At 44.6% G+C, this 13480-nt stretch overlaps 1 protein-coding gene across 3 annotated transcripts in view; it reads right to left on the bottom strand.

Annotated features, from left to right (window-relative positions):
- Positions 1-853: 853 nt before the first annotated feature.
- Positions 854-13480, bottom strand: part of DNM1 (dynamin 1) — a 67327-nt gene continuing 54700 nt past the window's right edge. Inside the window, exons 17-22 of one of the 3 annotated variants that reach the window (XM_082775781.1) lie at positions 12794-12805; positions 11404-11574; positions 10997-11238; positions 10378-10596; positions 7055-7091; positions 854-2820 (exon numbers count right to left, since the gene is read on the bottom strand). In XM_082775781.1, the coding sequence (XP_082631907.1) occupies positions 7070-7091; positions 10378-10596; positions 10997-11238; positions 11404-11574; positions 12794-12805 (666 nt within the window). In that variant the 3' untranslated portion in view covers positions 854-2820; positions 7055-7069. Of the gene's footprint in view, positions 2824-7054; positions 7092-10377; positions 10597-10996; positions 11239-11403; positions 11575-12793; positions 12806-13480 lie in introns of all 3 variants that reach the window. The other 2 variants (XM_082775780.1, XM_082775779.1) reach the window with 2 other exon arrangements.

Below are 13480 nucleotides of genomic sequence, written 5' to 3'. Positions count from 1 at the left end.
CCCACACCAATATCCACTGTACATAAAAGCTTTGAGGAAAACTTCAGATTATTAAAAATATTACTAGGGAGATTTAAACAAGTACCACAGCCAGTTGCAGCCAACAGCAACCAGGACTAAATCGGGCATCAGCATTGCAGTGATGCAGGTCAGAAACCCCAACCTCCTTGATTCTTCCTGGGGTAGTTGTGCTGGAACCCTGCTCCACAGGGGCCTAAGGAATCCATTGTGATCGTTAGGAGAGCAGTGTTAAATTCAGGAGAAACAGGGTTGTTGCTGAGAAACAGCATGACCTAAAACCTGTAGCACTGTTCTGACACGGAGACAGTAGCAGGTTTACCCAGTTTATACTAGGACAGAAATGCCACCTCAGGTTAAAAGCAAATTCCAAGTAGAATCCATCCCTGTGCATTAAGACTGTTTAGTCTGTGCTTTGGATATGGACCCAGAAGGCACTGCTTGCCGCAGAAACTACAGCTCGGTGCCTGCTTGCTGTGTTCCACAAATAGGCACATACAAAAATACCTTTTTAAGAACTAAGCAATTGTGTGTGCAAAACTCCCACCTTCTGTGTGTCCAGTCACTGAAGCACCTCACTGCACTTTCCAATGGAGGAAGGGAGTTAACGTCTGCACATGATGAGCTGTTTCACTCAACTGCAGCTCCTGGACACCACTGTTGATGCAGATCTGTTCCAGCATCCCTATTAGTGAGAGCACCTGCTTGCATGTCTAGCTTTTTAAACTCTACGGGATGAAAAGATCAGGTTATAATTAAACAGTTTGAAATTCACCCAGAGAAAGAACAAGAGCAAGAGATGGTTTTATTCTAGTCGTGGAGTCCTTCATTATACAGAAATGATAGTTTATTTCATCCAATAAACAAGAGTGACAGGTAGATCACAAACTGCATCACAGCTACTACCAGCACTGAGACAGGTCACCCACAAGTCTGGGGTAGTACATTAACCCAACTGCACACAGCAGAGAATTTAACAATCAGCTCAAAAACTCAACATCAGGATTTGGTTAACTTTTTTTTGGGTGTATATATATATGTATATAGATATTCTTTCCCTACTTAAGCATTTCCTAAAATCCACATGGAAGCACAAATGGCTTTAAACACCTGGACATATATAGATTTTCCATCTTTATATATATATATTTATAGATATTTATAACAGTAAAGATATGTTTCTCATTACTACAATATACTTGTTTAACTCCTTTGAAGCAGCTGGGAAGAGAAAAAAAACAGTTTCACTACAGTCACATCTGATAATGTGTGTATCACAAAATACAAACAGAACAAGCCATGTGTGAGGTTTGAGTCAGACCATTCCAGGACAGAACAGCTAAGAGGCAGGCAAAGAGTCTCAGAGGGAGCAGGCCTACATGTCAAATGGTGGTTTTGGGCTCTCCGGGCGGGAGGGACTGGCCTTACCCGGCCGGCTGGAATTTGAAGACAAGAAAGAAAAGGGGGAAGGGAAGGAAGAGGGGAAGAGGTAGTAAAACAATAGTTAAAATACAGAAAGGAACTGTCATCAGAACAATAGAGGATCCACAACAGAGATTCATAACAATCACACTGGAAAGAGAGAACTTAAATCTGAATCAGACCTAGTTGGAAGTCTGCAACATGGGTGGCTCATTTCTGGTAGAGACATGACATCCGAGATGTACAGGGTTGATACATTTTTAATTCTGAAGTCTTTTTTTGTAGTATTTTTAATACACGTAACATGAAGAGTAAAAACCAAACCTTAAGAAGATGAGTCGTGATAAACAACAGTTACAAGTTTCCCCAAACACGTACCATCCACATGCAAGAAAAGGCTACGGAAGAAGTCACCACAGTACCAAAAACACTGAGAGATGTGCTTATTCAAAGCAGAAATATTTTCAACAAAACATTACAAAGCAAACTCCCTGAAAACATTTGGTTGTCCATTTGCAAGGGGGGAGCAGCGTATCTATTCCCCTCTCCCTGCTGGGTTCAGGAAAGTCAGCCAAAAATGATGATGCAAGACAGCTGCTGGCAGGAGCCAGTGCTTCACCAGCAGGATTTCCCCAGCCCTTTTGGAGAGCTGAGCACGAGCAGGTCCGTGTGCTCCCTGCACGCTGAGGTGTGTGCGCTATCTCAGACTTCACTCTAGAGGACTATGCCGATCCATTGAGTTCCCCCCTTCTCCATCTCCCTGCCTCGCTTTGATATAAGGTAGATTGCACTGTTCCCAACATGAATTTTTGCACCTTAGAAGTCAAACTAATACACAGGACACGTAATCTGTTCCTAACAGTGTCACGTTTGACAGCATTTTGCTCCTAAGTCACACTTTTATCTTCTTAACTATGAGAAAAGAATAATTACAGATCAGTCCTAGGTGCTACAGCTAACTGATGCAGGCAGGACACTTATCCAGGCTAGACCAGGCAGATGAAATAACTGGACGGACAGCCACCGCTTGGACCTAAGGATGTCCCTGCGGCTGATCTCTCCAAGGAGCCTGTGTACTTCAGGGATCCGTGCCACTGAATGAAGGCTACTCTACGCTCACAAAGCAATACAGGACGCACGAGTGAAGACGAAGAGCTCAATCACTAGGCTAGTGTTTTACGACACACCAGGAAGGGGCGGTGGGAGGCAGATGTGGGATGGATGAGAGGAGTGACTGTGGCTGTGGAAGGGAGGGTGGAATGGGGAAGCCGCCAGCACGGCATTCGTCGCCAGCTGTCTACAGCCTCGAGTTATAGATCTAAGAGGGACGGTTCAGCCGGTCGGATTATGGTAGGTCGAGTAGGTGAGGCAGGGCCCCTTCTGCTGTGAAAAAGCAGAGAACAAAAACAAGAGAACACACACTGTGGTTAGCACAGCAATCGCAGTCACAATCACGCATGCTTCTCCACCTCGCCTGAGCCAGCAACAGCAAAAAAAACCACTGAGGCACAAACTTGCACAGGAGTGCAACTCCATACAGGAGACTCGCATGTTTTATCAGGCCTCACACTGGACTTTCTGCACAGCACGGGTCACCATTCAAGCAGTCTGCTGGACAGCCAGTTTTGCTTTCCCTCTGGAAATTTGGAAATGCAGACTTACTGCCAGTGAGCGCCCTGGCTCTGGGATGAGAGTTGAGAAGCATGGCCAACAGTGAGCTCCTGTATCAAGCACATGACAGTCACACAGCATGGATGAGGTCCTCTGAGACACGCTGCCAGAGGGTCTTGGCTGGTTTGGAGGAGCACCTACTTCCCCTGCCCTGGAGGCTGCCTGAAGCCCAGCTCTCTCTACTCTAATACACGACACTGATCCTCGATAGAAGGGCCAAGCCTGCTGCCTTAGTTCTCTAGCTCTTGGGCTCAACCAATGCAACTTCTGACTTTAATAGAGGTACTCCAAGCATCGCTACTGTTTCAGCTCTTTTGCAGGTACTTTAGGTATGTTGGCAGCAATGCAATCCATGCAGGGGACAGACACTTGTGTTTTAGGATCTCCTTCTTGTACAGGACTGGGGGGAAACAGCAGAAAGTACAAGACAACACCTCTGCTGTCACTCCCAACTCATTACTTGAAGGACCACTTTAGGCTCAGACTACAGGCTTTTAGGAAGCCTACAAATAACTAAGAAAAAGGGGTTTTCTGGAAGTCGGTAAGTTCATCCTACATTCTTCCTTTAAAGCACGCTCCCTGCAGTGTCAGCATCATGACTGTGTACCATAGTGATAATTAAATTGTTCAGGACCAAGTCAGTAGTTTTACAGTCCAAACTGCCTGAAATGCAAAGAGCAAACCAAAAGACCAAACAAAGAGGAAGCATTTGCATTAATCAAACAGAATCAGGTGTCACTGAATTAACACCAGAACATTTCCACACTAACAAGCTTTAGTTTAGATTACAGAGAATCAAGTGACTGCTGGAAATGAAGGCCCTCCCAGTACAGGGGGAGCTTGGGGGAAGGTAGGGAAAGAGGCAGAGGAAGATATTTGTACTAGTATAGTCTGAGGTAGAGAGGCCTTGCTTTGCACTGACAGCAAACCTATAATCATTGCTTCTACCAGAGGAGCTATCGCCTTATAAACTGGGGCAAGCTCCCTCATCTCAGCAAATGAACCAGAGCAACTCTATAGTCCTGTTTATTAGGCCTCAGCAGAGTTTATTGCTCCATATTGATTAAGCCTCAGATCTCAAAACAATTACAGCCACTTGTTCCTTTGCCTTGGGTAATGATACATTTAAAAAGCTCAGACAGTAAAAACATTTGGAAACGTTATTTCCTTGATTGAAAATGTCAATTGGGAGTGCAAGACCCTGTCATCAGCATGCCACTCAAGTTACTTCTCCTGTAAAGCAAATGATGGGATTGAGTGAGCCTGGAAATTACAGCTATCTTGGATGGATGCTGAAATAATACTAATCTGCTAGAAGCAAAACTTGCAGTAAATTACAGCTAGGGAATCTGCAATCCTGGACCTTCATGACATATGGGATTTGTACGTTCTCTCTAGAGGGTGCTCATGGTGTAGATGTGGCCATACCAACCATTAATGGCTCCTTCCCTCACTGGAACACTAACAGACTGTTGAAATTGAAACTTTACAAACTCCAGCTCAACCCTTAGTGAGACACCGGTGTGCTGTTATATGTGTCAGAAAGCATTTTTTGAGAAACTTGAAGGGCTTTTTGCATTTCAGGAGTTTGGACAGGTTGTCCTGACAGCCTCTGGATTTAGACAAAAAGGATACTTGAAGCCATTGGACTACATAAAGCATTCTGGCAAGGGAGGCCACTTGACCCTACCAGAACAAAGAGGGCTCAAAGGAGCACAAACAATATTCTGGTAGACATGCTGCTTTTTGTGATGTACTAGGTTGTTTTTTTTTTTTTTTTTTTTTTTTTGCAAATAACTAAATAACTCATTCCTCTCACCAGTCATAGCATTTTAGGGGTCAGACCATCGCTTTTTAAAGTTATGTGTTTTAGTTCTGCTCAGGTTTTCTGGAAATTTTCTTGAGGTGTTTGGAGGATCTGCCTTGTAAGGTTACAAAGGCTGAAAACTATTTCCCAGAAAAAAAAAAAAAAAAGATGGAAAAGTTATCTCAGGCACCATCTGCCCCCAAAATGCTGCTTCAGTTTGTCTCGCTACATTGCTAGCCAAGCCCTCTTACACCACTGAAAAGTATCTGTTCTTCTCCTGACAGAAGAAAGAGTTCTGCTCTCGGGGAAGCTCCAGTATGAGGTAAGACAGACCCTGGCAGGAGCCCGAGCAGACCAGCTACACTGTCCCCTCCCTTGGGGTCAGTCTTTCAAGCCATACCCAGAGTAGAACCTTGAGCTAGTCATCTCCAGAAAACAGCAGGGTAATTATGAATTCTGCTAATGAGAACCTAACAGGGATGGTAAAACACTACATACATTCCCCTGGGCTGCAAAAGCTTGCTATCAGAGAATTGGGGTGCTTTTTAATTTTTATTTCCTTGGTGCTCTTTATGCCAGACTAAGAACAAAATACCCCATAACAGCAAGTCCCAGAAAGAGGTACAGACAACAGCAAGCCTCTTTCCTTCAGTATTTTACCCAGATGCATGTTTCTAGAGCTGCTAGGGATGTCTGCGGTAGGCAGAGTATTAGAAAATGCTGATTTGCTCCAACACCTCTGCAGTATGTCATCAGTGAGGACTGACAGATGACATCCTCAAAGAGCATGTCAATCACTGAACAATCCCTGCATCGGTTTGATGGGATGTGGCACCTCTCAGCTCCAGCTCCATGCAGCAGTAGCAGTCTCCATTTGCTGCGGGATGGTCCTAGCTGAGAATCTGTAGACTCCCCACTAGCTCTGAGCTCTCCTAACCTGACACAGGAGCTTGAACTGCTGCTATTCCTATTAGGACTTCAGGGCTCACTCCCCCAGCTCAGCCTCCCAGGACCAGCAGCAAGGGAAACTAAAGGAGCTGCTGCTCCGCTCCTCTCAGATTCAGACATTTCACTTCGAGGAACAATGTCCATAGAGAAAGGGAGAAGGAACCCCAAACACTCACACCTGCCCTGTTCTGCCCCCTCTACCCTTTTGTTACTAAGGGCTAGAGGTTCCTAGGAAAAAGACTGAGGAGAATTTGCAAGACGTCCTTTTTCATACCCCCACCCTCATCATTCAGGGCACAAGGAAGAGCTGGTCCTTGAATATCTGGCCAGCATAATAGACATTGAGCCTGCCCCAGTAGCCTGCTATGTCACTGAGCACGTACAAGGCTGCAAAACACAGGGAGATGGGAAAGGGAAGCAGGCAGGAACCTGGGGCAGAGGTTAGGGGAGGACACAGATCACTAAACCCTTCCCTCTTGCAGTGGCAGAGGAGGGAAGGCAGCTTGAACGGAGGCAGAAGAATAATGAAAAAGGTAGAGGGTCAAGTGGAGAACGAGCAAAGGGAGTTTACTTCTAACTGGCATCATGGGATGCAAGGATAACAGGGAACATTCAGTGTCAGAGGCATCCCGTACTCAGGCATGGAAGTCCTGCTGTTAATGACCCAAACTCCTCCTGCCTTCCATGAGCACTAGGGACACAGAGAGGAAGGGAGCACTTCTCCAGCCAGATGTTTGAATATAAGCAGAGGAGTCTGAACTAACAGCTCCCCAAGTCTCTATCTCACCCTTAACACAGCTGACAAGATCAAAACAGAATTCATTCTGTTAGTCTCCCACTTAATGTGGATATAAGCCAAATGAAAAACACGCTGTTTAGACCTTATTGCCAGCACTCATTCCCCCATCCCAGCTCCTCTACCTGGAAGCAGAGAACGGGTCCTCTAGTAACCCTACATCAGGTAGGGAGGCTTTCCCAGCTCCTGCAGCTCAAGCAGCTGCGCTGTCTCTGATCAGCCAGCTTTTCTGTTCAAGACTCCTCCCTTTATGAGATCCTGGCAGAGGTGGTTCATTGGACAAGGGACTCTTACTAATACAAGAACACGGCAGCAGTGCTAAGCTGCAGAGCAAAGTGATGGAGGATGGGGACACAGTGACTCATGCATCGCAGGGAGAGTGCAAAACGTACCGTGGCTGCCAGTCCTCAGGGGTCACTGATAGTGATTCTGAAAGACAACATGAAATCAACATGGCAGTTCAGACAGTTCAAGGCAGAGGCCACACAGACTGTCAGGAAGGCGGAACAGAGATAGACATGCACTTGCACAGAGCCACATTCACATGCCCCCCCTCCCAGAACACCACACGAGTGTGCACTGCTGGGTAGGGCTGCACTCAGTCATGCAGGACTTCGCACACATTCACAGCCTCATCTTTACTCACATCCAGAACCCTGCTGTGCACGAGGGCGTGCTCAGATCCATTTCTCTCTTCACACACCACCAGCTGCTGCTCACTCTCCCACCCAGCTGGAGACACAACTCTATTCACACACATCCAGAGACCCCAAATACACTCACACTTGCTCAGCCTGGAGCATACCTAGGTCTCAGCACCAGGCAGCTGGGCACAGGTGGGTTGACTTGTCTCATTGAGAATTCATATTTTTCTGACAATATTAATTGTTAGAGTCAAAACAGACAGCTCAGGAAAGAGGGAGGTAACATGCCATACTGAGCACTGAGTACTACCCAGAAGAGGGAGACAGGGGAAGACATTTAAAAGGTCACTAATTATAAGATCAGCTCCTTTCACCTAATGAGTAACTCAAGTGATAAAAATGTGAAGTTGTTTACCGTGATCCAATCACTTGAATTTTTTTCCTCAGACATACCAACGAACAGAGAACTCACTACTGCCTTCAACAGATTTTTCCAGTGGTTAAGTCATTCTCATTTAAGTTTCTTATTTCTCCTTTGAACTTGCCTGAACTTTCACCTATAGTTTTTGTCAAAGAAGTTTGAACTTGAGACTAAGTGCCTGGTAGGATACCTTTATGTTTTTTTCTCAGACCAAATCCTTCTAAATACCCCAAATGAGCATACAGTCTTAATACATACAGTCCTTCATTACACAGACAGGACCTTCTCTTATTTGCAGCTTTCAGCTCCTAAATGGAGAAGCTCCATTTGGTAATATGGACTTCTGTAGTAGATTGAATAAACGCTAAGTATAGAGGCAGGGTGCAAAGTCAGTTTGAAGAGTACTTAATTATATGCAGGAAGATCATCCCATGTAAGAAAATGGACCATGTGGTGTTTGTATGTGAACACATGTCTATGCAATTGTGTTTATGAGAAAAGTGGAGCAACATTTGTCGTTAAGTTCATCATCCATAAAATCAGATGCTCACACAAACTGGAGGCACAAACACACAGCTGAACTTCTACACAGGTATCAATGTGCACATGCACACTAAGTACACCCAGCCACCACCATGCACTTCCAGTTCACTACATAGCACCAACTCCTAGGGCACAGCCCACTCATGCCATCTACAAGGGCTTTGTTTCTCTCACACACACAAAATAGTGTAGCCCAGTTAGCAAGGGAAAAGATGGGTATTAAAAAAGCAAAAGTGGAGATGGCATTCGTTCACCCATGGCAGAAGGACCCGAGTCCAAGTGCTAGCAGGGAACATTCTTATTCTATATACAGGAGAAGAAGAGAAAGAGTCCCTTGTCATTGGAAATTCTCCATTCATCAGTGAACTCAAATGACAAGCTGGTATCAGGATCCGGAGGAGTCTATGAACGACTGGAAGAATCAGAGAGGGGGATCAGAGAAAGAGCATGAGAACTTCTTCACTTCACAACTTCAGGAATTACTTTCTCAACTCCAGATCAGGGCAGTTAGTAGCATGCAATTCAACCTACTATCTCTCCTTCTAAAGCAAGGGATTGCTAAGTATGAAGCACTTTCTTCTGCTGCTCCAGTGCAGTTCCCTATCTTTCCTTACACCTTTCTATTTCATGCAAATGGCAGAAAAGCCAGTAAAGTAGGCTACATCATTTCTTCAAAAAAAAAAAAAAAAAAAAAAAAAAAAAAAGCCAATTAATTTCAGTCATTTGGGGGATCCTATCATGACAATCAGGTATATAGAATATTTTTCATGAGTGAAGAAATGAAACCGTGACAGAAGATGGAGACAGAACAAAGTTCAAGAAGTATACTAAGAACAAAACCACAAAATAACACTATATGGAAAAGCAGGGTCACAAGAAGCAAGAGCCAAAAATACACAGCAAAAGCATGCTGACATCCATAGGTGCTACCTATGGCAATACTGAGGCATGTGTGGACAGGTTACTGTGGGAGCTGCATCAAGGTATGTAGGGAGAACTGGGGCAGAGGCACCAAGAAAGTAAAACCATTTGCACACACCAGAGTCAGTAACTGATTTATCATCTCTTTGGATTCACCAGCATCTGGGCTGGATACAACCTGACAGAGAACACTTCTCCAAACAGGCAGTTTGTGGGGTGCTACCACAAGGGTATATACCATCACCACCTATCGACAGGTTGGGTGTTTTCAAAGAACATGGCAAAGCTTCAGACATGTAGCACCAGCACTCACTGAAGAGGATGCACTTTCCAAGAGGGAAATGTTCTTACAGACATGTATCACTGGGTGGGGGTTCTGGTTATACTCATTCTATATTCTGCAATTGCCTCCACTTTCTCACAGGGAGACCAAGTACCAACACATTCTTGGTTCTAGATTGCTTCCTAACTCCTCTTCGGGAAGATGTGCATGGCTGCATGGGGGATAACCACTTATGTTGAAATGTGTATGAAGTGACTGAACAGGAGAGGAATTAAGTTTCCTAATGGGAAAGCAAAGCTGTGTCTTCTGAGCCCTTTAGTCTGGAAAACATTCAAGTTGTCTGCAGAAGCAACAAAAGTGTCTACAAAAAATTAACTTCCATTCTAGTGATATGACTATAGTCTCACAGCAAAAAAGCACCTAAATATCCCAAATGAAGATCCCTCTATGTTGCCTTGAAAAGCCTCTGTGCCAGGAAAAGAGGGGCAACTTCAGGCTTTGGGGAACCCCACACAAAGGGGAATTGTCTTGAAACATACACTATCATTCTAGTCCCATGATTTTCTGGTGACCACTTCCTACTTACAAGCAGAATTATTGGTATGTTTGTTTTAGTAAAGCTCTCAGGTACCGGGTCCTTTTCCCCCAACCACTGCATGGAGGTTGGTGCAGAAGAGGCTGCCCCTCTATTCCCAAGAGCTACGATGGCATTGCATCATTTGTATAATATCTGAGTGGACAAAGATGCTCCTGCTTATGGACCAAGTTAAAATAGCTGAGGACTGGACACAAACCAAGAACTCCACTTGTCTTCTATGGCCTGGGCAGACAAAGTACTGTCAAAACTGCAACCCAAATGCTGCGCACGTCCCACTTGCCTCAAAGCTGTGTTTCAGGACTTACCTGGGAACACCAGGAGGAGCACGATTAGGTCGAGAAGGAACCTGAGGAGGGGGTCCAAAGGGATCAGGAGAGGCACCTGGCCTGGAGGGCACAGGGGGTGCACCACCCAGTGTTGACCCACCAGCAGGAGGTGGCCCAGGAGCTGGGCCTCGAGACCCAGGTCTGGCTGGTGGCACAGCGGGAGCTCTCCTTTGCGGCGTGGGGCTGGACGTAGGAGACCTGACAAACAGAGAAATTCAACTGCAACAACAGGCCTGGAACTCCTCCTGTTTTACCACCAGGTCCCCATATGCTGCCTTCAGTGGTCCTTCTTCAGTTTTGTGTCACTTTAAGCACTACCCTTGGCTCTCAAGAGCTGTGCCAGGTTTCAGTTACCTTCAAAGCTGCTTCAGGCCCCACCTAACCTATAGGTTTAGCAGCTTCCGCATCTTCCATAAAGATATAGCAGCCCTACATAGCTTTCAAGGCATAGAAGCTTCCCAACACAAACACCCAGAACTCTTCATCCACAGGGAGAAGAGAAGAAGAGAAGGACTCCCTGTCTCAGTAGGAGGCCCCAGCTAGCCACTAAAGAGGCATCAGGCAGGTCTGTGGGGCTCTCCCCCTGAGCCTCTGGTACCTGCGTCCAGATGGTACGCTCTGCACCTGCAGCCAAGAGTCGTCCACCGGTGGGGGCATTGGGGTGCTGATAGTGCTGGTGTTGATGTCCCCGATGATGTTGAGGGCCTCTTTCAGGGCATGGTACATGCGCAGCATTTCATCACGTCGCTGGGCCTGCTCTGCTGATTCCTCCATCAGCGTATTCTGGTCACCACAGGAATACAGGTTCGCCAGCAGCTCTGAGTGGATGAAGTCCTTGGTCTGCAGAGGAACAGAACAGAGGGAATCAGTTGCCACTGTGTCCCAGACCACTCCATTCTGCCCCCCACCTCAACCTCCTTTCAAGCTGCCTTCAGTTTTTCATACCCTCCCTACTTTTCCCCTTCCCTATGGCTCTCCACCTCTATCAACCAGTGGGATAAGTACATTGTTTATCATGAGGTGCATGATTGTCTTCGGCATGAGGTCTCTGATGGTTTTGTTGACAATTGCCATGTAGGAATCCACGAGATTCCTGATTGTTTCCACTTGTCTCTCCAGCTGAGGGTCCATGGAGTGCATGAAACTGTCTGATCCATTCTCCTCTGCTTCGCTGGCCTGCGGAGAGAGGCAGAAACAGGGCAGTTCTTCAAATGCAATACAAAATTATTTTTTCATGACAGTTCAGTGAGGACAGAGGGAAACAAAGGAAGAGCATGCAATAAAACTTACACTTGCATTTTGGGCTGTGATTGTCAGTACGCAGTTCAGCCTGTATATACTTCTCCAGCTCAGAGCTGAGGAATTTTAACAGTAAAGCTGCTCTTTTAGTGCAAAGTTACTACACCAAAGGTAAAAGGCAACAGGGACTCCTGGCTAACGTTCACAGGCTATGACTCTAGTGCATACTCAAAGCTATATTTTTACTTTTAGTGTTTACAGCTTCATGGAAGGTTTTTCATTTGAGCTCAGCTTTCCATGCTCAGATTCAGTTCAGACCTAAGAATCACTTACCATAAATTAAGCCTTACAGGCTCTCCAACATACATCATCCTTACCCTCATTATACAATGAGGAAACTTATCTGGAGAGGTAAAGTAACTGCTCAGACTGCAAGTAGGAGGTGGAATAACCTAGAAAACCTTCCAGATCACTAACTGCAAATTCTACATCACAGTTCCGAGCACCTTTTCTTCCACACAAAGCAGAAGAATCTTGCCCTGTCTTCCTGAAATTCATTGTTTAGATTTCTGTAAAGTAAAACCCAGAGCATGCTGTTTGACAGTAGGCAATTGCCAGAACTCACTCATTTGAGATCAATTTCAAAGTAACAGACCATGAAAGCCTTTGCTGCCTTTTTCAATGCTTATTTAAAAACTTGATTTTTAAAAGGAAAAAAATCTCTTAAACCATTCCAGGCTGACTGATTTGCAGCAGTGTAGGAAATTGCTTATCAGCTTCTGCTTCAGGGAACAAAATATATGAGAAAGGGCAAATTCCTTTGAGCATCTGAGCTTTTCTGAGGAAGATCTTACATAATGAATAAATGGAAAACCTTAGTAAGAAACATGAGGTAAAGGAAGTGGAAGTCAAACAAGATGACTCAAAAAGAGGGTCAAAAAAAAAAAAGATTTTCACCGAGATTCAGAAATCATACAAAAAGAAATAAAAAGAAAAAAAGGAAAACTCAAACCAAGAACAAACAAACAGCGGGATCCAACATGAAGTACAAAGAGAAGAAAAATGCCTCTTGGGAAATTGTGACAAAAGGAAAAAAAAAAAAAAAAAGAACTATCCAGTGAGAGCCCCAGGGGACAACACAGAGAGGGTCACTTACTTTGTCCTTGTCCTGGCAGGCCAGTTTGAGCACACATGAAAAAAATAAAATAAAAAAGGACAAAAATGAAAAAAGATTTTTAGCTGATCTTAGAACTTAAAGAAAATCTTAATTTAGCACTGAGCAGACAAAACCTATCCCACTAAAAATGTATAAACACTTAAGTTACTCTGGAAGGAGAACAAGTGAATTGCTTAGTTAAAATGAAAATCAGAATGGAATGCTCTGCAAAGGAAATTGCGTTATCAGCAGTACAGTGCAATTTATACTTACCTACTATCGTTACTTTTTATTCTTTACATAATGTTTTGAGACTGTCAAAATAGAGATCAGTATTCCTATGTGGAGCCACTCCATTTGCTCACCAATAGGTGGCACACATCCTTTATGAGTGTATGTTTAAGAGGCCCAGTCTTGTCCGAAGTCGATTTGAAGTCACATCACTGATAAGGCCCAGAGTCCCTAATTTCATTTATTTATAAAATATCACATCAGTTTGTCAGGAAATGCATTAAGGCAGAAATATAATCTTGAAGTGTAACAGGAAGGATGCATGCAAGAAGTCTATTGGAAGCAACAAATACAAACAGATAAGCAATTATCACTTTTCTAATGGGAAAAGTATTTATAGCAGCAGCTTCTCACACTGAGAAACAGGAAAGCTTCAAACAGGAACTCGTACCACAG

Source organism: Aythya marila (genome assembly GCF_965140915.1).
Source record: "Aythya marila genome assembly, chromosome: 19".
NCBI lineage: Eukaryota > Metazoa > Chordata > Aves > Anseriformes > Anatidae > Aythya > Aythya marila.
The sequence above is the reverse complement of the archived record's forward strand: the minus strand, read 5'-3'. Positions and strand labels throughout refer to the sequence as shown.